The following is a 27413-nucleotide window of genomic DNA, read 5'->3' as shown; positions in this document are numbered from 1 at the left end:
CTTTGCAGGGTCCTGTTATGGAAAGGAAGCTAAGGAGGTAAATTGCAGTGTTTTCCATCCTGTCGAGATTCCTTTCCTTTTCTACGATGTTGGTGGAGACATCCAAGGCGATCTGTGTGGGTCCATATGTGTCAAAAATGAAATATGTGATTGTTGGGTGAGGTGCTGGATTTCTGCAGCCTTTTGCCTCTTTACTTGCCATCTGTGTTCCTTAGCTTGTTGAATGTTGCATGCCAGAGGCTTTGATAAGCACTCCTTTTGTCAGAGTCCAGAAAGTCTGCTGGATTGATCTGTGCCTTGAATTGTTGAGTCAGCATATTTCATGAAAGTATACTTTCTGCTTTGAGAGATTCTGGCCACTTTCCACTTTTTACATTGTGAGCAGCAAATTCAACTTCTTCCCAAATTACCTCTGGGACTATTTCTGTATTTATTCCTGGCTGAATGTGACTCACTGTGACTTTTATAGGAAGTCACTGCAGATTTGAACAAAAGGTATTCTGGTTTGGTAAAAAAAGAGGAAAATTTTGTCAAGGAAGCAAGGAGACTTGAAGAATTTGAAAACTACTGTCTAGTGACGCTCCTCTCACAACTTCTCAAAGTATGCACCGAGCTATACTAAACCCCATTCAGAATGACCTCAGACTGTGTATCATCAGAGAATAAGCTGGATTCAGTTTAGGATACTCAACTGTTGACCACATTCTCTCTGCCTCTCTGACAGTTAAATATGAAATACACTGAATCCAGTTTGTTTTATGATCAGCTCTTGGCAAGAAAGCACACAACTCAGTGAAATTCCAAGCTGTTTTCCATGCAGTCAACAAAACTGAAGTCAACTTGATGCACTGATTTAGATCTCCTGGAGGAGATGAGCTGCAATTGCACAATGGATATATAAATGATGTATAAATCCATGCAGAGCAGTCAAGCAGGGAGACCTAATCTCCCGGAAGCTGCTTACAGCCATCCTAGAGTTGCTACTCAATGGAAAAGAGGGACTCGGTATCACTGATGGCTGTGTTATATTTGCAAACCATGCAGGAAAATTGGAAAGGAAATGAAAAGTTTGCAGATGCAGTGGGAGTTGGGTTAGAGACAGATCTCTGGAACACAAAATAGAATGCTCAGGGGGTATTGCCTAGAAGGATCTATTCCTGAAAATGGTAAACAAAGCAAAGAAAGGGAAGCCAGTTTCAACCAACAAATGAACCAGAAGAGCTAAGATATGTCTCCAGTCTAAGTCAGTGGACAGGCTGTACTGTGCTTTCTCATCCTCTGTGAAGCTGGCGCTGATGGGTACTGGAAAGAAGAGAAGCAGCATGGCCTAGGGGAAAGGTCCCCTGGTTCCAATCCTGAGCTCCTCCCCTTGTGTGCTGTATGACCTTGGGTAAGTCACTCTTTCGGGACTTCAGCTTTCTCATCTGCAAAATGAGGTTTAATTTCCTCTTCTTTCTTCCTCCATAGTCTGTGAGCTCCATGTGGATCAGGGACTGAATCGTACCTGGTTGCACTGAATCTACCTCAGTATTTACTTGGTACAGGGCTTGGCCTGTATTATAAGCCCTTAATAACTGCCACAATACATATTATTACTCTCCCCAAATGGAACCAACCATAAATCCTGTCTGTTGCTCAAGCCCTGAATTCTCCAGCTGGCCATATTGTGTTCACAGAACCCATTTCTGTCCAATTTCCCTTTCCCAACTCCTTTCTCTATCCAATTTCTTGTTGTTCCTTGCAGGGCTGAAAGATCAGATCAGGGCTGAAAGATCAGATCAGGGCTGGTGTTGGGTCTGGTCACTATCATTGTCATCATCATCACCATCTGGTGTTTGCTAGGTGCTGCCCTTAACAGATCTCTGCACTAGGAACAGAAGGGCTCTATTGGATATGGAGCCAAGGGATGGGAATCAGAAGGCACATACCATTTAGCCATAACCATGTTGGGATGGACATTTCTTGTTTCTGATTGTCATTTTAACTCACCTCCTCTCTCCAAAATGCTATTTGACCCGACTGCCCTTCAGCGGCTTCAACTGCTATATCTGTTGGAGTTCTGTATCGTAAATTGCCAGATCCAAAACAGGCTGCTCCCAATATGGCGGAACAGAGGGGCTAGCTGGAAGCTCCAGTGGCTGGTTCAACTCAGTGAACTAGCCTGGCCCAAGGCAGTCAGGAATGGGGGAAACTCTTTGAGAGCGGAGACTTTAGGAAGATCTCACAGACAAGATACACAGCTGAAAATTGGTGCTAGTGACTATGACAATCACCCTTTGCTGTGGCATTCACTGTCCCCGTATGGAAAGATTTACCTGTCATGCGTCAGTCTTTTCGACTAAACTCACCCCCATGAAGCTCACAGCCAAGGACCATCATCTTTGAGCACAAAAATAAGCAGGGGAGGATGGTCTTAGTGCAGTTGGACCTGGAAGAGTCTCATAAGGCACATCAAAAATGGGAGCCTGAAAGGAAGGCTGAGGAGGTTGTGGAGACGGGAACTGCAGAGCGCTGAGGGATTGCTTGGTGAAGCCTATGGCAATTTATGAACAAAACAAGTTGGCCACCACCTCCAGGGAGCTCACCCAATATATCTCCTCTCCCCCTACTCCCCAGCTTCCCCCCTCCTCCCATCTTTAAGATCTGCTGTATTGCCCAGGTAAACTGTGGTAAGTTAAAAACCTTCTTGAGGCAGTGTAATATTACTATTTTTAGTAGTGGTATTAATAGTAGTGATCGTATTACTACATTTATTAAGTACTAACTTTATACCAAGCACTGTACTAAGAGCTGAAGTAAATAAGACATACCAATTCAGATACGGTCCCTGTCACCTAGAGCCCACAGTCTAAATGGGCGAAGGTAATCCCACAGAAAGCAGGAATCAATTACAACAGTAAGATCAAATTGAAAAATTCCACAAGACACTCCTCCAACTCTTGACTGCTCCAGGAAAATGGCCTTTGGCTATGAATGGCGCATCACCCTAACGGTCGGAAAGGCAGGATCCACTCTTATGGTGTCAGATGGCCAGGGGGCGTCTGTCTTAGATGCAGTGGGGTCCTCCATGGAACCCTCCACGGGTTCAAAGGAAAGGCGTAGCCTCACAGGTACCAGAATGTGGAATATTTGCAAACCGCTGTTTAGATTTTTGTACTGCCAGAACTGAATCCAAGCAGATTGGACAGAGTCTAGCAGTAATTGCTCCATTTCTTCTGTGCTCTTCCTCTCCTCTTCACTCAATATGCCATCCCTGTAGGATTTGCCGGCGACTCCTTTCTCCTCGTTCATTGACTGGGGGAGCCCTGGTAGGTCGTGTCTCTCTCCGAAGCCCCCGGCACGGATTGTTCGTTAAAATGCAGGGACACGGGGAGCTGAACGTGTCAGCCACGGCTGTGACAGGTAAAGCTTCAATATAGTGTGGGAAAGGCCATAAAAATCACAAGGTGGTTCAAATGGATTCTAAGAATCTGAAGTGTTTTAAATGACTGAGCCAGCACTGCTGCCGTTTGGGTGTGAGATTGTAGCACTGAGACAGTGAATCTCAACCCATCCATCCTTCAGCTCTTCTGTCAGCCTAATGAAATGCTATGGGAATCCCTATTCCAGATGCGGCCACTGCTAAGTGCCTGGAAAATGCGCTCCCTGGGGGGGTGACCTCCGAGAAAATGGGGATGACCCCGCACAACCTGCATTAGTCTTGGTGTCATCTTTTCTACTCTTTTTCTCGTTGTCATTCTCCCATCAACCTCCACTCCCCTCTCCTGGCTGGCGTTGCCTGATTTAACCTTCCCCGGGATCCTTCCAAAGTTTCCTCAGGAGGCACTGTTCCTGTTCCCTGGACCCTGGAATCCTTCCCTCCCCATCAGTCCGTGCTTCAACCTCCTGCCAGCTTTGGATCTTCTCCTCTGTCATTCTAACCCCTGGTGCTGATGGTAGGCCAGGTCGACATATCCCTCCTCTCTCCCCCGCCCCCCACGGTGATTATCCACTGAATCAAGGCTGGATAGACAGCCCATCTAGATCATTCCAAATTTCAAATCCACCTATTGACCTGAATTCTTAAGCTTAAGAGCCAGAGGGGCACCTTGCACTGCTGTCACAGACAAGCCTATCGTACGTCATCCTGTCACTGCCACCTGTGGCCCAGCTGGTCCATTTCAATTTTTTCTTTACTTGTCCTTCTCTCGCCCTCCTCTTCATTCTCCTCGAATATCCCTACCACATCCGAGTGGCTTAGAAAGTTAAAGGAGGGCAGGGTAAGTGGGGAAGGGATTGTGAGGTCAGGAATTTTGGCTCCCCCCCAATTCCCAAACTCACTTGCAATAGCTCTCCCGGGCAGCCCGGGGATAGTGACGGGGTGACTCTCTTTGTGTTGACTGCCAAACAGCACTGGAAAGGTAACATAATAATAATGGTATTTCTGAAGTGCTAGCTATGTTCCAGGCACCGTACTAAGCGCCGGATGAAAGCCAAATGAAGTGGAACCAAGCTGATTCCAGGTATGGCTAAAACTGAGATTCTGGGTCCTGTTCCGTGGCCGAATTTCATTTATTCATTCAGTCGCATTTATTGAGTGCTTACTGTGTGCAGAGCACTGAACTAAGCACTCGGAAAGTACAATTCGGCAACAGATAGAGACAATCCCTACCCCACAGCGGGCTCACAGTCTAGAAGGGGGAGACAGACAATAAAACAAAGCAAGTAGACGGGCATCAATACCATCTAAATAGATAAATAGAACCATAGATAAATGCACATCATTAATAAAATAGAGCAATAAATATGTACAAATATACAAGTGCTGTGGGGAGGGGAAGGGAGTGGAGCAGAGGGAGGGAGTAGAGGTGATGGGGAGGGGAGGAGGAGCAGAGGAAAAGGGGGGCTCAGTCTGGGAAGGTCTCCTGGAGGAGGTGAGCTCCCAGTAGGACTTTGAAGGAGGGAAGACAGTTTGGCACATGTAATGTATCTCTCTTTGCTCTTTGCTTTTTTGCTCTTGGCCTTTTCCCCTGCAACGCCGGAGCTCCTTGTTGCCTCAGCTCTACTCTGAAGTAGAAGGGACCTGCTGATAGAAGATCCTATAAGCAGAGAAGTAAGTGTGTTTCCTTCTTTTCTTCTCCATCCAAATTGCCACTTCACTGATTTAAGCACTCATTCTATCCCACCTTGACTGTTGCATCTATCTCCTCACTGATCTTACTGCCTATTGTCTCTTCCTATACCAGTCAATACTAACGCTAATAATATAATGATAATTGTATGTGTTAAGCACTTACGTTGTGCCAAGCAATTTACTGAGTACTGGGGTAGATACATCAGGTCCCATGGGGTTCATAGTCTAAGTAGGAGGAAGAACAGGTATTGCATCCCCATTTTGCAGATGAGGGAACTGAGGCTTAGAGTAGTTAAGTGACTTGCCCAAGGTCATAGAGCAGGTAAGTGGCAGAGCTGGGATTAGAGCCCACGTCCTCTTACTCTCAGGCCCGTGCTCTGCAGCCCGGATCATTTTCTCTAAAAGAGTATTCAGTCCATGTCTCTCTACTCCTCAAAAGCCTCCAGTGGTTGCCCATCCACCTCCACATAAATCAATCTATAGTTTTTATTGAGCACTAGCATTTGCAGAGCTCTGTACTAAGCACTTGGGAGAGTACAAAGCATCAGATAGAAGCTCCTTACCACTGGCTTTAAAGCACTCAATCATCTTACCCTCTCCTACCTTACCTCACTGATCTATTACAGCCCAACCTGCACACTTTTCTCTTCTAGTGCCAGTTTGCTCACTATGTCCCAATCCTGTCTATCTCACCAATCTCTTTTCCATGTTATCCCTCTGGCCTAGAACTCCCTGTCCCTTCATTTATGCCAGACCCCACCACATTTCCCACCTTCAAAGCCTTATTAAGGTCACATTTCCTCCCCAGTTAAGCCCTCTTTCCCCTAACTCCCTGTCCCTTCTGTGTCACCTATTATGCACTGGCTCTGTGCCTGTCGGGCATCTGGTATTTGTCCTTCCCTCAGCACCACAGATTTATGTACATATCTATAAATGATTTATTTATATTAATGTCTGCCTCCCCCTCTAGACTATAATCGTGTGTGAGGAGGGAACATAACCAAATCTGTTGCATTGTATTCTCCCAAGTGCTTCATTCAGTGCTGTGTACACAGTAAGCACTCAATAAATACAATGATTGATTGATACTTTTTATTGGAAGGCACAGGATTTCAGTGATCTCTTTCCAGAGGAGGTAAACCCCAAAGGAAACTTTTTCTGCTCATCCATTCAATCGTATTTACTGAGCACTTAATGTATTCAGAGCATTCATTCAATTGTATTTATCGAGCACTTACTGTGTGCAAAGCACTGTATTAAGCACTTGTACACTAGAACAATAAACAGACACATTGCCTGCTCACAGTGAGTTTACAAGCTAGAGGGATTAAGCTGTACCTCATGGAGGGTCCCTTATTGTAGGTTAAATCCCTCAGCAGGGCAGCTTTTGACAGAAGAAGGAAAGTTTGAAAATGAGCATGTTGGCTCCCAGTAATAATAATAATAATAATGTTGGTATTTATTAAGCGCTTACTATGTGCAAAGCACTGTTCTAAGCACTGGGGTAGATACAGGGTAATCAGGTTGTCCCACGTGAGGCTCACAGTTAATCCCCATTTTACAGGTGAGGTAACTGAGGCATCGAGAAGTTAAGTGACTTGCCCACAGTCACCCAGCTGACACGTGGTAGAGCCGGGATTCGAACCCATGACCTCTGACTCCAAAGCCCGGGCTCTTTCCACTGAGCCACGCTGCTTCTGTGCTACAGAGTTGCCGCAGTGAGGGCCCTCATCCCAGTGCTTTAGCAGGGTTCTGTCTGTTCTGTGCCCTTGGTTCTGGACCAACTCCAGGATAGGGAAAACCAGCGTCAGGTTCCCTCTTCTTTCCGTCTCAGCTGCAGCCCACATCCTATTTTTACATCTGTGTTCACATCTCTGGGTTTGTTACATCAGCATATCCATACTTTTTGCATGGATGTTTATTTAAATTGGTATTCTAAGGGATGTCCTGTCTTCCATAGTGGATGGACCATGGGTCTAGGAGTCAGAAGATCATGGGTTCTCATCCCTGTCCTGCCACTTGTCTGCTGTGTGACCTTGGGAAAGTCACTTAACTTCTCTGTGTCTCAGTTTCCTATCTGTAGAATGGGGATCGAAACTGTGAGCCCCACATGGGACAAGGGACTGTGTCCATCTCGATTTGCTTATATCCACCCCAGCGCTTAGTACAGTGCCTGTTACACAGTAAGTGCTAAACACATACCATAATTATTATTATTATTATTCCTCCAATAGTTTGGGGGCAGGGGAAGGACTGCATACATGGAGCACTCTGATGCACTGATAGTTGGGTTTGTGCAGAACCTTGCATTATGGGGAAAACACATTAAAGCAATTTTTGATTCAGTGGGAATGAATGGGTAAGGGAGTAGATGGTTCAAAGATATCACCATGACAGACATTACAGCACTAATTCCTATTTTATCGTTCATTCCACCACAAGCAGAACGATTTACACCCCTTGCCATTAGAAGCAGTGTAGTTTAGTGGATAGGGCATAGGCCTGGTAGTCAGAAGGCCATGAGTCCTAATCACAGTTCCGCCACGTCTGCTGTGTGACCTTGGCCAAGTCACTTAACTTCTCTGGGCCTTGGTTATCTCATCTATATAATGGACATTAAGAATGCGAGCCCCATGTGGGATAGACACTCTGTCCATTCTAACTACCTTGTATCTACCCCACTGCTGAGATCAGTGCTTGGCACATAGTAAGTGCTTAACAAGTACCATAATTTTTATTATTATTATTGATATTTTACTGTAGCAAATGTTGTTGCAAAAATGCAAAGTACTATACGGAGTAAAGTAAGGCTGAGGCAGAGGCTGGGAAGCAAAGAAGCCTCAAGCCATGGCCAGAGCCATGTTAATGTCCAAAATCATTTCTTCCTACACTGAATTTACTTTCTAAAACCCTCCTTGTACAAACTGTAGCTATATTTTCCCTTCCCCTCCCTTTTCCTGTATATACTTTGGATCTGCCTGTCTCTCAGTCAATTATAAGCTCCCTGAGGACCAGGGTCTTTTACTTTTATTACATGGTTCTAAGCAACGAGTATAGTGCTCTACAACCAGAAGTTACTTGATTTTTCTACTCAGAACATCTGAAACCCAGCAACTTTGAGGCCTGCTAACTGTGCAATTAAAATTGTCAGTAATTTGCAATTACTATTTGTTTTTACTATTATTACATTCTTGACGTGGGTTCAGGCAGAATCAAGAGGACTTCTGCAAATTGTTTCCTATCACGTCATTCTGCCACACTTCATGCCTGGCATAACAATTAAGTGCCACACACATCGGGGTGGACACTCTAAGGATGGGGTGGCAAATTTTTTCCTGCCTCAGGGAAGTCAAATATCTGAAGTTGGCTCTGACGGTGACGGGCCACTGGGTGGATGGAGTACACCCTTCTATAGCCTTGTGGATCCCCTTGAGACCTGCTGTGAAGCTCTGAGGCAGGGGAAGTTTTGGGCATTAAGTACCCAGTTGTCCCAGTGTATAAAGTAGCACTGCCTAGCAGAAAGAGCACAGGCCTGGGAGTCAGAGAACCTGGATTCTAATTCCAGCTCTGCCACTTGCCGGCTGTGTGACCTTGTGCAAGTCACTCAACTCCCTGCTTCAGATTCCTCATCTCAAAAATGGGGATTCAATACTTATACTCCCTCCTACTTAGACTGTGAGACCCATGTGGGATAGTGACTGTGTCTGACCCGATTATCTCGTGTCTAGCCCAGAGCTTAGTACGATGCTTGGCACGTAGTAAGAACTTAAAAAATACCACCATTATTATTTGCCACCAGTTTGCTTTTGTCCATTGAGAATCTATATACAGTCTGGGTCCTCAAACAGCTGAACCTGTAGTCTATGCTCAGTGTAGGCTCCTTGAAGGCAAAAACCCTGCTTTCGCTATATTAAAGTATGTCAAGTTCCTAGAGACTTTCAGGTGGTGTGGCTCAATGAATATCCTAGGATGATGAAGAGCAGAAATAGGTGACTTGGTGAAAGAAACAAGGACAGAATTGCCAGTGTTTCAGTGTTTTTTTTCTTTGCTTAGTTTCCCTTTTTAGCTAAGAAATAAGAAATCTGGGAAAGAAAAATGAAGAAGAAAGGAAAACAAGTTCTTTAGCTGACAATAATGTTTATAACTGAAGAATCCTTAACTAATCTGCTATGGCTACTTAAGTAATTGACCTCTAAAAGCCAGGGAGGAATACAGTGTCATCAGATAATAATAATGTTGGTATTTGTTAAGTGCTTACTATGTGCAGAACACTGTTCTAAGCACTGGGGTAGATACAGGCTAATCAGGTTGTCCCACGTGAGGCTCACAGTTAATCCCCATTTTACAGATAACTGAGGCACAGAGAAGTTGTGACTTGCCCACAGTCACACAGCTGGCGAGTGGCAGAGCTGGGATTCATGACCTCTGACTCCCAAGCCCGGACTCTTTCCACTGAGCCACGCTGCTTCTCCAATGTGCTATTTAAATATATACATATATATGCCTGGACAGATATTATGCATCTCAGGTGTTTTCTTCTTCCCAAGATTTATATCTGGCCTGATTTAACCTTCTAACTCTCTACTCTCCCATCTCTGACCCATTGCTTTCACCCTTCTCCCTACCTGCAACTGCCTCTCCTTTCAAATCTGGCAGATTTCAAATCTTTCCTCATTTTCAAAGTCCTCCTGAAAATTACCTCCTCTGTGAAGTATCTCCCAACTGAAATATCACTATCACCTCCTCTACTCATGTAACCCCAACAGTTATCCTTAGACTTATAAGGCATATTGATCATGTTTTATTTATTTATTCATTTTCCATATTTTTTATGTACTACTTGTATCTCTGATTTTTTCTTCATTTTCCTGTTGTCCCTCACTTCAGATTATAAGATCCTTGAGGGCAGGAACCAGGTCTTTGACCCTTTTGTACTTTTCCAAGCATTTAGTTCAGTATTTGGCACAAAAATTCAAGCCAAAAATTGAATTTCAAGTCATCAACTTGAGAAAAACTTAGAATCCAAACTAATTTAAAATGAAGAAAAAAAATGAAGTTCACGTTAATTTTAGTTTAAAAAAATTGAAAAATGTAATAAAAATAATAATAATGATGGTATTTGCTAGGTGCTCAAGTCCTGGCTCTGCCACCTGTCAGCTGTGTGATTTTGGGCAGGTCACTTAACTTCTCTGTGCCTCAGTTCCCTCATATGTAAAATGGGGATGAAGACTGAGCCCTACGTGGGACAACCTGATCACCTTGTACCTACCCCAGCACTTAGAACAGTGCCTGGAACAAAGTAAGCGCTTAACAAATACCAACGATATTATTATTACTATGTGCCAAGCACTGTTCTAAGTGCTGAGGTAGATGCAGGGTAATCAGGTTGCTCCATGTGGGGGGGTGTCACAGTCTTAATCCCCATTTTACAGAGGAGGTAACTGAGGCACAGATAAATTAAGAGACTTGCCCAGAGTCACACAGCTGACACAGCTCCACAGTGGTGGAGCTGGGATTAAAACCATGCTCTTTCCACTAAGCCATGCTACCTCTTGAATTCTTCAAATTCTGGAAGCACACTTTTGGGGAGAAAGTTCTAAGGAACTGATCTTCCTGGTTCACTGGTGAACTTTTCTACTTTCTCATTAGCATTGGCAAGAGACCGTGTTGTAAAAAATGTTCTCCTGAAGTCCTGGCTAAGATATGATCTTACTTACTGTGCCCAGCTCTGACTGTGAGTCCTACGTAGTACAGGGACCTTGTGTGAAGTCCTTCCCTTGCTTAGCATAGTGCCCCTGACACATAGAATTATTTAATAAATGCTATAATTATCCAACCCAGTTGCTACTCTTTGGTATTATTGCATGATCAGCCAGGAAACTTGGGAAAATCAGGATGTTTGTGTGACCCACTTCCTCATTCCTTTCGTTTGAGTGATAACAATCAATAGTATGTACTGTGCACATACTGTGTGCAGAGCATTGTATTAAGCACTTGGAAAAGTACAATCGAACTAATAGAAATGATCCCTACCCTCAAGAAACCTTCTTATGTGATTATGAACAGCCATCCTCAGAGAAGGAAAGAAATTTATTTCCTCCACAATTCCTACCTTCATTCCTGTAACACCATTTGCCTACAGTTGAGTTGTTTGCCTGCTGGTAGAGCTGAGAGGTTGAGTTTTCCCTATTTCTACCACTGGCAGTGGTTCTGGAGGCTTGCTCGCACTCTCAAATAGGCTTCCAGGAAGAAGAGGCGAGGAATATAGAGCCATTTCATCCAAGGCAATTTGTCAGGTTTAATGTCCTGATGAAGGATGGGACAGTGAGTTCTTGTAGAAGACATTAAGCATTTGATCGCATTGGATCCATCTGGGAGGTGATTATGTTTACATGGGATTCCCACTTTCATGCAAGTAGAAGAAATCAATTGAGTCACTGCAGGTGAATTAAAGCAGTTTATTTGACATTAATCGCAGAATTTACAGCACTACCATTTAATGATAGGAATAAAAATATAAAGAATCCAGTGTAAGCAATGTCGCAGACAAAAACAGGTGGGTGACACCATGTTAGCAAACTAGCAATCGAAAATAGTAATTAACACTCAACTGAATCTCCCAAAGGAGAGGAAATTTAGCAAAGGATTTAAAGTGCCCTAATGATTTAAACAACACAACAACATTGAAACTCCAGGCAATGTAGCAATTGAAACCTATAACTCCTTAGCTTTTGACCAAATTTTTCAGGTCATGACTAACAATGTCAAATGGGAAATCTTACTATTAATGCACTCTGGAGTTATCAGATGAAAGAAAGGAAGAATGTGTGCGACAAAACAATTTGGTTTGAATTTCGATAGTTGAGAATAGACTCACTTGTGAGGCTTTGGCAGGCAAAGGGCAACTCAATACCTAGGAAGTGAAGGAGAGTGTCCAGGGCATATGGAGAAGAGATGGCTTTTCCCCTCATCCCTTTTTGTTTGCAGTCTCAAATTATTTCTCTTAGTAGTAGCATCAAGTCAAAATGTAGACACGGAAAAAATAGGTGACTCCTAGATTCCTAGCAGATTTGATTAGAAATGATTTGTTTAGAGGGGAGGATTTCTATCTATGAGAGAATGTATTTCCGTTGGTGAAGACTCTCCCATCTGGTTGTGATGTTTCTTTGGGAATTTGGAGGGTGAAAAATCTTACCTGAGGATTTTACATTTCTATGAACTTCTAACCAATGGCAGAAGGAGGAGCAGATGAAAAAGCTGTACCCCTGGAGCAGTTGACAGTAACCTTCTCAGAGCATTTGGCAGGTGTGTAGAAGAAAACGGGGACCAGGACAGCCTGATGAGCTAGGTGAACTAGGCATCTCTCCATTTCCACTTTGTGTTTCTTTTTCCCACTAGTGAACAACGGCCCAGTTGGTGATGATAGCAAATGAAAGTTGTAATTCAAAGTGGAGTTGTGTCAGACTTATCAATCAATCGTATTTATTGAGTGGTTACTATGGGCAGAGCACTGTACTAAGCACTTGAGAGAGAGTACAATATAACAGAGTTGGTAGACACATCCTCAAACGTACCCTCCTTCTGACATCCACAGAGGGAAAATCTTGGATTTAATCCACCTCTTCAAACAACAGCCAGAGGTCTGCTGTTTCCCACTCTTTCCTCAAAGGGAGGCCCTAGGATGTTAAAACCAAAATGCACCCTGGGCTTATAATGAGGAGTGAAATGAAAAAAGTAGCAAATCACTGTTCTAAGCTTGAAATCCTAGGTCCAAAGAAAGAGCAATCAGTTGCTTTCAGCCTCACCACTCTAGTGAACATCAATATCGAAAAAGTAGGAAGAGAAGAGGAGGATCAATTTCTAAACCTGTAATTTGGCAAGAAATAGATGCACTTGAGAGTGGGACCCTAAACCTCCAATGATCTGTAGCTTAGATCCTTTATCATTTGACGATATTTCAGAGACCCAGAGTGAAAAAGACTGAAGGTGAGATATGGAAGTCATGTTTATATCTATTGTAGGAATCTAGTTTCTTCTACAGTAGTCTTAAGATAGAAAATGATAATTGAATAAACTCCTTCTTTTGATGAAAAGGTAAACAGCATGGCTCAGTGAAAAGAGCACGGGCTTGGGAGTCAGAAGTCATGGGTTTGAATTCCGGCTCTGCCACTTGTCAGCTTTGTGACTGTGGGCAAGTCACTTCACTTCTCTGTGCCTCAGTTACCTCATCTGTAAAATGGGAATGAAGACTGTGAGCCTCACGTGGGACAACCTGCTTACCCTGTATCTACCCCAGCGCTTAGAACAGTGCTCTGCACATAGTAAGTGCTTAACAAATACCAACATTATTATTATAATTACACATTTGGTGCTTTTTCCTTGAATAATTATTTAATTTGACTGGATCCAGTTGATAAGGAAAATATGACAAGTGGGATTGAACTGTTGGCCAACGGCTTCGTTGGTGAAAAAGCGTGGTATTTCAGATCCAGTGAGTAAAGCTTCAGTAGTGTCTAACTCTACATTAACACTGGAAGCTTGAATAAAATGGAAAACACCTAAGATAAAGTTATCCATTTCCTGTTGTAGACCTTACCCGTCTGTCTTTGGAATCTCAATTTGATTCATCTTATGGTTTCTCTTGACACTTTTATTGCTGCTACAGTATTAATGGCATGCAAAGAAACCCTTCGATCCAAGTTGTTCTTGTGTAATTTTCCACGTTATTTCAGGAAAACTAAGTTCAACATCAGATTTCAAAGCAACTGGTGGGATGATCATCACAGCAATGTCTAGGCTTTGGGCTTTTATTCTTACCTACACAGTCAGGTCAGTGTCAGAAGCCTTCCAAATATCATCTAGACCTCAGGTCACGTCATGCTGAGCAAACTAACAAGTTTTTAAGTCAGAGGAAAAGCTTTTTTCCTGCTTAGGGTAAAATGACAGAAGCCTGAGGATGTCAACATTGAGATCACAGATTATCATCCGTTGTCTAGATAGGACTTTCCAGATCTTGATGTCCTAGCCAAATGCCAATTAGTTTGAAAACCACAACCCCAAAGTGACTGTATCTAGAACCAACACAGTCATTTTCAATGGCCTGTAATTAGCAGCTGGGGAGCTAGACAGAGACAAATAATGAGGCTTGTGGTCTCGTTTACCTCTTTCAACCCCAAAGATAAAGTTAGTTGTATTGCTAAAAATCCACCATACCCCGAAAATTCTTCCCCTTCTACCGTCCCTCCTTCCCCCAACCAACCTCTCCATAGTCCTTACCACCCTCAATCCAAGTTAGAAATATCACATAAAAGCTGGAGGATGGCCTGTAAGGTGGGAAAGGAAGAGCCATGAATTACTCTCAAGAAGGACTTTATAGGGGAGAGTGCTGCTATTGGTTTATATGGATTTAGCCCCTCTGTAGGAATCTTTCATGTGACCTATTGTCGAATCAAAGTACAACTGACCTCAGGTGAATCCAATGTTTCAGTGGGAAACTGGACCATCAGCAAAATAAGCAGTGACAAGTAAGTCACCGTCTACTTGTAAGAACATTTATAAAAGTTGGAGTTCGTTTATATGGTTATCTAGGAAAATGAATTTTCCAGCAAAAATATCTGAAGGCAGCTTAGTATTTCTTTCCTTTCTGTCCAACTCTTCCTATGCTTAAAATGTTAAGTCTGAGATCCCACAATAGACCTAAATAGGTAATCTTGGAGATGATGTTTTAGGAAGATTGCTGATGCAGTGAGTGGACCTGGGGGGCTGACGGGTTTTGGCGGGGGTGGTGGGGGCCGAGGTCATTTAAATTGATCCTGTTCTACTTTAAAGACTGCCACCTCTGGGAATTGGGAATTCAAGGGAACAGCACTCTTAATACCTCTTCAGTCCCATGCCTTGACATCCCCACTCAGGGCTCTCATTTTCTAGTTTACTTGAATCAACCATAATTATATTAGTAATCTAAAACCAAATATGGGATAGTTACATGGACCTCTTTTTCCACAGAAAAGGACATCTACTGGCACAAATCATTGAGTAAAAACCCTTTAATAATAAAATAACATTCACGATGTAGCTACTTTAATTGTCTGGAAAACTCAGCTTACACTCGATTCAACATACCACCTTCCACAAAGTTAAAAAAATGACATAAAATGGCATAATAAAATATACCTTAAATTTCATCATACAAGTATTCTTGGCAAATCTTAGTGAGCTGGCCCAAGCATTGTTTGCGTTCAACAGTGCTGGACACTGTCAGTTGTCTCACATACCCCTTGGTTCTCTTTGGATTGAAAATGCATTATGAACTTTGAAGATATTACAACATCCGCATTGGTAGGAATAGTCTGTGGATCTGTTAGCATGGGGAGAACTTATTGAAACAAATATCGATGTGGCTTATTGCGGAAGAACATATAAAGCTTTCTGGAAGATTAAACACTATTACAATCATTAACTGTCTTACAAAAACCTATTTAAAATCCTTGTTTCCATTACCATCTTTGGCAGATAAATAAGAAAAAAAAATAAACAGACTATATTACAAAGCTCTCATTATCACAAGCTACTTTATAAGGCCAAATAAAAAATTGTTTTTTTGCACTAATGAAAGCACATTTCCAATATATTCTCAATGACAGACAATATCGACACTCTACTGACGTTGACTTCAAATGTCTTGCATAGCAGACTGCCACTTTTAAACTATTCGTTGACTAAGTCGCAGTCTCCTATGCAAAGTAAAGTGTGTTTGGTAGTTGATTTGGCTTTATGTTAAGCGTGGTTGATGGGTTAAGTCAGTGTGAACCTTCCAACTGAGTGTCGGAGCCCAGTTATAAAAGAAGATGAATTTATCAATCCTGGTGCTGCTAAACCATCATTTTGGAGGTGTGGGAGGTTTCAGAGAAATGAGGGCATTTGGCTCATAGTAGCATTTCTGGAATACTGTCCAGAAATGTACTTTTATCAACCTTAAGAAGCCAAGATTGAGAGGAAGAGAGGAATGAGACAGAGACTCCATCCCAGAGAGTAGGGGGGAAATCTATGCAAACTTATTTCAGTAAGACTTAGGTAAAATGAGTTTTTGCATGTCTGACTCTAAAGATAATGGAAGTACAGTTGCATAGGCAAGGCATATGGGTGTAGATTCCAATCATGTCCTTTAGACTGAATCACTGGAAGAGCCTGCATTGTCGTTAATGGTAACAGGCGGCAAAGCTACAGTGGGCTTGCTCATTCTGAAGTTGTTTTGGTTCAAGCTGTGTCCTGACCCTCTTACAAATATAAGAAGGAACCAGTTTCAAAGAGTCAAAAATGGTCATTCCCAGCCAAAACAATAGGAGAAATTTACATTTTGGATGATTTTTTTTTCCTCCAGATACCTTGCATGTTCTGTCTAATGGTGTTTATTGCCATAAAGCCAAAGGAACTCCTTGAGGTGAAAAAAAAATGCAGTTAATCAATTTTCTATGGGTATTTTGAAACCATTCACGCATAAACTAGGTGCACGTGGGCCTTAGGGACCCCAAATTGGTATCTGAACCCAATAAGAATCCAACTTTATACAAATACTGATCTTAAGGTATTTTAAGGGTGAGACATCTCCCAGTGTAAACCAATATCATCACTGTCCGAGGCTGAACTGTGCACATTTTCACAGTTTAATGTATACACAATTGTCCACAATTGCTAACAAATAACAGGCTCCCATGCATAAATAAAGTCCATTTAACAAAAGGGAAAGACCTAGTTCCAAATGAAAAATGTTGCTATTAAGAACCACAATGCATCACACTGCTAGGTTTTTAGCCTCATGCATAAAATTATAGCACTGATTGGCAGTTGCTAATTATAATATTACACCGTTAACACAGAACAATTAATTGTTCAGACCAAGTAGCACAAATGTAGAAAATAATTTTTTTCAACAGAGCAAATGAACACAGATTGTTTCTTCAGCAAAATATGAAACTGTAAACTTTGGGCTCATTCTGCAATTTTCCCCAATCCATAATAAATAAAATCCAAAGGGGAAAAAAATGACTTACATTTTTAAGCGCACCTTTTCGTCTATTACAAAAGCACAACCTAAAACGTATAAAGCTTTTTTAAATCACAGTTACCAAAAGAAACAGTGAATAATTTATTACATACGCTATAATAACATTACTCTAAACACTATTATCTATGAGGTATATCTGAGAAAATTCGGTAAGGAATTGCGCGGTCTGCGTTGCCAACATGCCCAGTTTTATATTAAAGCTTTGGAACCGTGAAGAAATAGAAAAGGGAGAAGAACAAGAGGAGACAGAAGAGGAGGGACTAGAGAAAGAACCTTTGGTATTATTACAAATCTTGCTCTTTGCAGGGTTGCATTGCAAAGCACCACAGTACAATAAGCCCACCAGGTACAGTATGGAGGCCCAGTTGAAGCTGAGGTATTATTCACAGGAAGGATAAAAAAAGCACAGAGAGGTCCAGACTGGCAAAGTCGTTGCTTTGGTTCAAGCAAGGCACTCGTCCCATGGTTATGTCACACTTTGCAAGTGAAGCATGAGTCTGATAGGAAATGCGATTGCTGTAGAGGACTCTGCCAATTTGGGATATTTTTCTGTGTTCCGGCTGCCGTCGGGCTCTAAATGTGTTTTTGGGTGCAGGTTGGGGAAGTGAGAGAGGAAAGAGTTGCACTGAATAGATCATTTCCTCTAAACCTAGCAGGCCCCCTGAGAACTCTGGCTCCAAGACAGGAGAATCTGAAAGCCAAAGCTCTTTTACCCTGCCATTCTGGTCTCTTGAGGAAAGAAAGCTTTCATTATTGGACCTAGTTTGGGGAGAAGGAAGAGCATTTGTGTTGAGTTTAGAGATGAAAATAAATGGCGATCATGACAGGATGGGTGCATTGCAGATTCAGGCAGGGAAGCAACAGCTGTTCTCTACAGTAGCTTCTTCACAGCCTTTTGTACCCGATTGAGTGCTATTGTCCTTTACCAAGCATTACATCCTGCCTTGGCAAGGGTATGACCTGGATGATCTAATAAGGCTGCTCTTTTGCCAGCCACTGTGACTAAATGGTCCATTTAAGAGCTCAGAGACTGAGTTCTATGTTGAGTGAAAGTGCATCGTACTATTACTCGGTAAATAGTCTTGTGGACGAGACAGTTATTTGCATGTGTCTAAAACCCATTTGATCTAGGGGTGAGAATGTTTTCATTGGCTAACAGACAAGTCCATTCTGATGAATGGATCTTAACAGCAATTTAATCATTTAATGGAGGTGAAAAGAAACAAATAAAAAGAACAGAAATTAATTTCATGACAGGAAGAGGCAACTGTTAAGTAACCATTTCTGAATGGAGGTGAAAAGAAACAAATAAAAAGAACAGAAATTAATTTCATGACAGGAAGAGGCAACTGTTAAGTAACCATTTCTTAACCTGGCATGTAGATTCTTTGGTAAGCATGTATTTCTAGGTCACTGTTCATTTCTGGAAAAGAAAGCGGGGGCAGCATTCATTCTGACTCGTTAGATACCTAAAACTCCATTGAGCATCAGCTGGTGTGAATGGGATTTATGAAGAAATCTTGGATTTGGTCTAACTGATGAAATCACTGAAAAAAAAAATTCAATACTGATTGTTTCAATGTATGTATTTTACGTCACAATATCAATGGGTTGAAATCCATTGACGATTGATGACCCGTACATGGTATCATGATGAATGATGATGAAAGTGACCTTTTTTCCAGTCAAATCTTCCATGTATGTCATAGAGGTAAAGGAGGGGGTTTTCTTTCAAAAATATCCCCAGGCCTATCCCATAAGGAATGTGGGTGCAACTTTCTTCAAAATGAATGAAACTATTCTGTCATAGCATGCTAGTTACATGATAGAGGTCATAAGGCCATGAAAAGGACATTTCAAAAGCCATGTTTTCATCTTTCCTTTATCTGGACTTAGAGATTCAGAAATTGAAAATCTGACGATACCTTACACCGAATATTCATTCACAGGGTGAAAATGGGAAAAGTGTTTTTCCACTAAATTAGGACTTCTTCACAATTCTTTCTATTGAGAAACTTCCAGCTACTTATTTTTCTAGCTTTTTGCCACCTCATTCTTACTTTGTATTTATTAAATCACCCCTGGAATGCCAGAAATAGCTCAAAAAAGCTACATTCATTTCCAACCAATTCTCAACACAAATGACTCCCATCCTCCAAATTAGAACCTCAATTTGTCCTAGAAGTTTGCAGGGATTTAAAGATTGGGTCAGAGGAACTTGCTTTTCAGCACCTGGGCACTTTTCTTAGTTGTCCACAAACCAAAAAGATAATCACAGAAAATATCCTTCTCCCAAATTAGCAGGACCTCACCACACAGGTATTTATTTCTTTGGGGTATCTGAGCTGTAGCTGTACATACCATATGTCAGAGAGAATAGTTCAAACTATAAAAGAGCACAAGCAAAATGCAGACCGCACAGAGAAAGAAATCTTTGGTATCTTTGGTATCATCAACACGATTAAAATTACAAATGGAAAGTCAGTGAGGTAGCCTTCTTTGGTTCTCACTAGAAATAGAAAGTTTTTCTTTTTTTTCTTTTTTCTGCTTTTTTTTTACACACACAGAGTTCATTCTTGGAAGCAGCTAGTGTAAGGGTTTCTCTCTTTTTGCTCGTCATGATTTTAAATTTTTTTTTCCAGTTTATGTTGAAGAAGCCCCAAAGTTCAGGCAAGAGAAGCAATATCTTCCCTTTTGTTGCTGAATGCACAGTTTCAGGTTGAATATTCATTGCTTGCCCATAAAATTCGCTCTGTTGTTCCGACAGCAAATAAATTGTAGTGCTTCAAGTTGTTTTAAATAAAAAATATAAACTATACAAGTGCACCTGCAGCAGGTACTGAATAAGTTAAATAAATAAGTTACATTATGAAGGCTTCATGTGCCCCAATAATTAAAAGCTGAGGCCCACTTTCTGACCAGGTGTGGCTGTGGGCTTAATTTAAATAATTTAACGGTTGTTATTCAAACAATTGAAAAAATTAATAGAAGAAGAAAAATACTTCAAATGTCTTTTTTGTAACCTGTATTTCTTCCCTGTCTGTAACAGAATCTGGCTGCTTTATAAAGCAAACTAACTTCAAAGTATTCTAACAAGAAGATTTGCATCTCTGATGCACTAAGTCTAGATTTTGATAAATAAGTACAATGAATAAAATCAAACTAATTCAAAATCATTTAAATAATTACCCAAAGTCCAATTTTTTGGTCTAAACTAATTAAATAAATTATAGTATTTAACAGTTAATATATTGGGTTATTACCCAAGCGTGTCAGAAAAAAGAAAACCATCTTAAAGGTCTGTGTCTTCATCCTTAAAAGAAAAAAATGACATTTTTCAATCCCCTAACAATACAAAGCAGGCAAAGTAATCGACAAAGTTGTTTCACTTTCCCCAAAATGCTTAGCTATTGTGACAAGCAAATAACAAAATAAAATAAAATAAAATAACTTTATTTCCATAGCTAGTCCAGCCCTTCCAAAGCCAAGTAACTGCTGCCTCGACCTGCTGGTAAAGGAGAGAGTCTTGCTTCCTTGGATAGGTTTGAGCTTTGCTTTGCTGGTTTAGTCCTTCTCAGGTCTTTGGATTTCGCTTCAGTTAAGAGAGATCCATAATAAAGCTATTCAACCGAAGTAATCAAGCACATTCTTTGTTCCTTCACAGATGATTAAACAATATCCAAGGTTTCTTGAAAGTTGAATTCATCTTGGATGTGCCCATGATAGTAATTCCAAGTATACATGAAGATGCTGGGATACAATTTGATTTTTGAACTTTGGTTTTAAATAAGTACAGCAAATAAATTAAAAAAGATGCATATGGAAGATCTAACACATCCATATGAAGTAGCCTTTTTCCATTTATTTTGAGTAGGCATTAAATAAGGTAAACATATACATGCATGACAAATACATATATATGTTTGTAGATAAAGCACTATTTTTTATATATTCTGTGGACATATGTGAACACCTGTCTACATTATACAAATCTGTACTCATTTTGGTACCCACATACCAAACATGCTCTCAGCAACACTTGCCTCTGTGGTCCGTGCTACGTAAAGGCCTGTTGCAGTAAATGATGGGATGAAAGACCTTAATGGGATGACCGACAAAACAAGAGGCCCAAACCTGCAGCACTACATCGATTCCCATTAGCTCCTACATTAAGAAGATATTAACTGATTAGTTTAAACCATCCAACTCAGAATTTGGGGATAAAGCTGAGAATAGATATTTAACCTCCCTCACTCTGTCATAGGTATTACCGAGGGTCTCTGAACAGTCAATGATTTTTCTATACATGCTATTCAGGCTAAATGGAATCCAAAGAGAGCATTAAGCCTAAAGTATTGGCCTTATATGTGAGTTTTTATCCACTTCCCGAGAGATTCAGCAGAATTTTAATAGCAGCTTTTGTATCTCATTAGTATGCCTGAGTCTAGAGTCAAACACACGATGTGGTCTAAAAAATAGAAAAAGAAAATTTCCAGTGTAGAGGAGCAGGATGACTGGGCCAGCTATGGGAAAGCAGACAAGGTTTCAGTTGTTTTCTCCTGTGAACTGCAGTGCTTCCTCTTCCACTATTAAAGATCACTATGGAAGCATAGAATAAGAGTAGGCTTTGATCCGGACGTACGATTTCCAGTTCAAGGGGGTTGATCCCAGATTGAGTCTAATGTGACACATCAATAAAGCCTTGCTGATAAATATAAAATCTTTGCAAGTCTGCAAGTGTTGCTTTTGATTAGACTGCTTTCTCCCATACCCCATCTACCCAGCCTGAAGCCCATAGACAGTAAAATAAATAGAATCACCATCTCTGAGACTGGATTGTTAAGAACCTTTCTAGGTCTTGTGTTTTGGTTATCTGCAAGGCTGTTTTGTTCAGAAACCACTTTGCAAACCTGAATAATTGCACAATTTTCTTTTTCTATTTTTTAGTACACACAGCATGACAACACAGTTACAGTGCCATTTTTCTCTCCATTCCATTGTTTAAAGACAGCTGTTTGTCAGAAAAAAAGCCTTCATACAGTACAACTTCCTGAAAAACAAATGAATGTGGGGACACTGAAACGGCTATCGTTACATGGCAATGACATCGGGTGCCCTTGTAATTCCATCAGTTTCCCATGTCCTTGCAATTTTGCCATGTACTTTTGCATGTGAATCACATGATGGGCATTTAATGGTACAATTGAACAGACACGTTTATAATGGAACACACCTAGTAATATTCAATCATATGTGGCAAACGTATTTTCTTTTATTTTTTAAATCTTGAGCTCCCTTGTGTTGGTGGATTTCAGACTCTTGGTTTAACTGATATTTGACAAATGTATACTCCTAAGTGATACTGTTTCTGCTGTTTTGCTGAAGCCCATAACTGTAGGTCTCTGTGGCAAATAAGAGTCAAGTCAGAATTTCCAGTCCATTCCATCCCTCTTCAGAGATCTGGGCTTTTTGGAGATTTTAAGCCCAAACATGTATACTTAGTATTAAAATGGAAATTCAAGACAATTTCAGGGCTACTTTCCATTATCTGACTGTATAACATTCTTAAGGTTCTTTTTTACAATAAATCATAGCCCTCTGAATTTTGGAATTCAGGTCACAGAGCATGGACTTGAAAATCTGAGGGTTTTTTTTTTTTAATGTGGCGAGATTCTCCCTGTGATGTATACTTTAACATTATTGAAGTCAATTCCTGCAAAAATCACTCCTTGGTCACAACTGGTGATCTAGAAAGAGGTTGAAAGTACTACCGAAATGTCCAAAAACAACATGCCCTTTGCTCTAGATATTTTCTGTGAATTTAGAATGCATCAAGGTCCCGAATGCCAAGGTTACATAATCACAAGAACTGTTTACTAAATGCAATAGAAATGATCCACCTTTCCTAAACCTAAAGCCACAGTTTCCTTTCTCATTAATCCAAGTGGCCAAAAATTCAAATTTTAGCCTGGGATTTAGGAAAAAAAAATCCACCATGAATCTCACCTTTATGATCTTCCATATTTAACATTTCCTTTCTTTAGGACATTTCCTTCTATTAGTCCTTTGAAAAATGATAAAAATGAGATTCACAATAAGTGGGAAGTAAAGGAAAATTCATTCAGGCTAAAAGCATATGTTAAATTACGAGATATTGAGCGCTCTAGTCTCCCTGCTTATACTTTCCACTCCGCTCCCAGAGGTACTAAGGATTCAGATGGAGTAACATACATGGGGAGAGAGATGTACTAAAATCATAGAGCTTCCAAGGACAGAAACTCCAGAAGAATCCAGTTCTCCCTAAACTTACTTTGCTTCTCACCACTGAGGAGATGCTTCTTGCCCCAGAACTGACTGTGGTTGCATTCAGGCTTTTCAATATAATTGGTAGTCATCACCCTGAGGAAACCTGATGTGCCTGAAGCAACGTGAGCTCAGGAAGTTCTGCAAATGCTGGATTTCTCCCTTGATAGAAATAATTTCAGCATTTCCAGCAAGTGGGGAAATTCAGAATTAATCAGTGGTTATTTATTGAGCACTTAATGTGTGCAGCGAAAACCTGGAGGGGATGATGTGGAAGTTGCTAGGGAAAAGACTAGGTTCTTATCATTGACAATCCATAGGAAAGCTCTGTGGTGAATATTCCCATGAAGTCGCATCAAATGACTATCATTGGAGACATTCTGAGTCTGGGGCCAAATAATAGATGGGGCTTGACAACTTGTTTGGGGTGGTGATTTGGAAGATTGAGGACTACAAAATTAATGATGAACAACTTGCATATTGAAACTCATTTTTCATTGACTAGAAATTTCAACTACTGTTTTAACTCTACCCAGATAGTTTCAAAGCAATCTTCAAACAATATTTGTCTGCAGTAGCTATCTGTCTCGCAAAAGGCATGGAAAACTACCATAATCCTTCACAGCCATAGGACTCAAATCAGTAATAACATGACTTTTGTTGGCAATATCTTTTTTATCTCTTTCACAATCTCAAGATAGTTTCATATATTTATATTTCTCTTCATAAATGGAACTAAGGTTTGAACTTAAATGAAGCCCTGTTTGGATGTCACAATCACATGGAAATGCAGCAGTAATTATCTTGCAAACTCTTTGGCATAGTGGATGAAGAGGTGATCTTGTTAATATATAATCTTTTAAGAGTAGGGTGATGGTTAAAGCTCTGGACATACATGGAACTAATTTGAGGTGTTAAAGCAAGAAACATTCAAGTAACAGTAACCTCCCACAGACTCTCATGGATGGGGATGAGAAATTAGGTTGGTATCTCAACATTTTATACTTGGAATTCATGGAATCCCATGGAGCGATTCCATGTTGGGGTAGAAACCCATAAAGCAAAACAAAAATCTTAAAAAAAAAAAACCCCTCTCAAATATATGACCCTTTCTCTTGTGATTCTAAGAAACAGAATTGGTTACCTTTACACAGATCAATGGTGCTATTAGCATTTTAGCCATGCAAGAAGAGATAATGAACTGAAACAAAAGATGTGAGAAATCCTCATCTTTGGTATTGTAGCTATTGAGGTTCTGGTTGTTCTGTTCCTTGTTCTTTTGAAAAACTGCATAGGCACAAATTAAAGACAATCTTCAACTTTAAGATTACCAAGTGAGTTGTCGAATGAAGCAGCAACCACATAGGCTTCAAATTTGGTTTTCATTCTGGTTTCAACCCTTTCTTTGAAATCTGCTTCCTAAAATGTCCCAAGAGGTTTGTCCAAACAGAGTGTGTTACGTTGTTTTCCTGGCGTGCTTCCTTGTTATTGTTGTTGTTGGTTTTTGTTTTTATTTTTTTAATGGACGGGTTTTGTTGTTGTTGTTGTTGTTGTTGTTGCAGAAGAAGTAGGTGCAGAAAAAGTTTCTTTGGTTTCGATTAAGTAATACATAAAAAAAGTCTCAAGTGTCTTTAAAGAATCATTGCAGCGTTTGGCTTGCTTTTGAACACTGTAGTTGGTGTTCTAAAAGGGGCCATTCACTGGTAAATACGCACATTAAGTGACCATCGCAATCTCTGGGGTAAGCGATAAGAACTGTAGGCGCTGACTGAAGTTGACTACCATTAATTGTCGCTAGAGAGGCTGGGCCACTCCACGTGTGACTTGGCCAATGTTCTCAGGGTTGCCTTTCCGCTCAGCAATATGGCAAGCCAAATGCGAGCGCCAGATGCGATTTGGGGTTGCAAAGGCTTTCTGATTTCTAAAAGTAATCACAGTATTTTTAGGCTAGAAAATGGCAAGTAATAAATGTCTTTGGTTTGCAGTATTCTGCTTCTTTGGTGTGCTGTGTTTTCTCCAGTTTGAATGGTCCGTTATGCGGGGATGGTTTAACGGTGAAAGGGATTTGGGTTTCATATGAAAATCATGAGCAAACCTGTCTCAAATACTAGAAAATACTGAGGTATTCTACCACGGGGATAGATGAAACAACAACCAAAAGCCTCGATGTATTCTAGTGATAAAGAAAATGATGCTGTGGTAACAATGCATGATAGAAGGGACTGGGTGACGAATAACAAAAGAGGGCACATTAATGACCTAAAAGAATCTAGATCTTTCATTATGTTGCATTTGCTCCATGTACCGTAGCAGTTAAAATGACCTCCTGAGTGTGTGTCTGCATCATGTACAAACACAGAATTTGTGGCAAACTGCAAAATGTGCTTGAAGCCATGTTCCCATACTATTCACAAGGACTTCATCATCAGACTGTCTTGAAATGCGGATGTGGAGAATCCAGAACCTTTTTTTTCTTTTCTTTCTGTATTTATCTTCTTTGTGCTTGATACTTTGAGCTCAAGTGAACTGGATTTTTACTGATCCAAGACCATGTGGAATTTAAAATTAAAAAAAAAAGGGAAACCTTAAACTGGATCACCTACAGGTTTCCTTGACTTTTTTAACCAAAAGATGCCCGAGTTGGAAAAACAGGTTCTTGAAGTTTTAATTTCCGTTTTTAAACTTTGTGCTCAGTAATTTTCATTTTCGGGGTTTTTAGGGTGTGACTGTGAACTCGGGTGAACTGGGGTGTAAAAAGGCCAAGCATTCGGAAAGTAAATGAGGTCGCATGCATCTACAGCTCTTCTCTTAATATAGCAACCCTAGGGCCCAATCTTTGAAGTCCTCACACAGGCAAAATCCCCCGGTCTCCGATGAGAATTTTGCCTGAAGGAGACAAGGTGATGTTTTAAGTGATCGTGAGCTTGTGAGCTTGGCTTTGACAATAGTGAATAAACTAGTTTCCGGAGAGACCCATTTATGTTTCTGGTATGCTTAGCGTGCTTAGATGATCGCATTTGGTTGGAAGAGATTATTTTTCAGCTTGCACTTAGACTAAAGAGCCATAAAAAAAGAACAAGTGTCCTATGATTACAGCTAGAATAGAAATTTCTTTCTGAGATAATTGTGCTTTCAAATCACCAGTGAAGGGCCCCATTAAGACTCTGGGGTCTTTTTTCCTCTTGCTTTTCTTTTACAGTTGTCTTGTGCCCAATTTAGATTCCTTCAATCATGCTTTGGTACAACTGCTGGAGGTTGACGAGGGACCTCCGGTACTCAAATCGTCCTGCCATTTCTCCAGGCTGCGTCTCCGGGCATTCATGAAGAAGTTACTGACGGTGGTGAGCTCCAGGCCCAGCTGCTGGGAAATGGTAATCTGCATCTCTTTGGACGGGCGTTTGTTCTCCTTGAAGATGGCAAAGAGTGTTCTGCGTTGGAGGTCGGTGAAAACCAAGCGGGATTTCTTCTGGGAATTGTTCCTGTCTTTGTTCGGTTCTTGTTCTTTGCGTTTACATGCTTGAAAGGAAAGAGAAGAAGAAGAATCAATGTATGCATAAGTACCCATAAACTGAGCAGGTGATCCATTGAAAACATTGATGAAACTGTACAATGGATGTAAACGGTTAAACTTTATTGTGCAAATTTCATGGCTGTCAATAACCCCCCTGCTTCCCAGTTTGTCTTCTTGAGATGGGAGGTGCTGATAGGGCCAGAGAGACAGCAAAACTGGAACAGTCTGTTTCAGCACTGTATCGAGTCAGAAAGGAACTTCACTTCTGAAAGAAGTTGATAGGAAGGGAATTGTTATTCTCGAGAAACCTGTAGACCCTTGACATGGAGAAAGCACCTTCCTTAGGTTCCCCCGACAAAAAGACTTAAGATGCTGACATAAACATTTTCTCAAGCTGAAGTAAGAAAAGGCTTCCAACTTCA

At 40.9% G+C, this 27413-nt stretch overlaps 1 protein-coding gene across 1 annotated transcript in view; it reads right to left on the bottom strand.

Annotated features, from left to right (window-relative positions):
• Nucleotides 1-15144: 15144 nt before the first annotated feature.
• ONECUT2 (one cut homeobox 2) overlaps nt 15145-27413 on the bottom strand; it is a 52327-nt gene continuing 40058 nt past the window's right edge. Inside the window, exon 2 of the mRNA XM_029060233.2 lies at nt 15145-26996. Within this exon, the coding sequence (XP_028916066.1) occupies nt 26710-26996 (287 nt within the window). The 3' untranslated portion in view covers nt 15145-26709. The remainder of the gene's footprint in view (nt 26997-27413) is intronic.

This window comes from Ornithorhynchus anatinus, chromosome 3 (genome assembly GCF_004115215.2).
Source record: "Ornithorhynchus anatinus isolate Pmale09 chromosome 3, mOrnAna1.pri.v4, whole genome shotgun sequence".
NCBI classification, from domain to species: Eukaryota; Metazoa; Chordata; class Mammalia; order Monotremata; family Ornithorhynchidae; genus Ornithorhynchus; species Ornithorhynchus anatinus.
The sequence above is the reverse complement of the archived record's forward strand: the minus strand, read 5'-3'. Positions and strand labels throughout refer to the sequence as shown.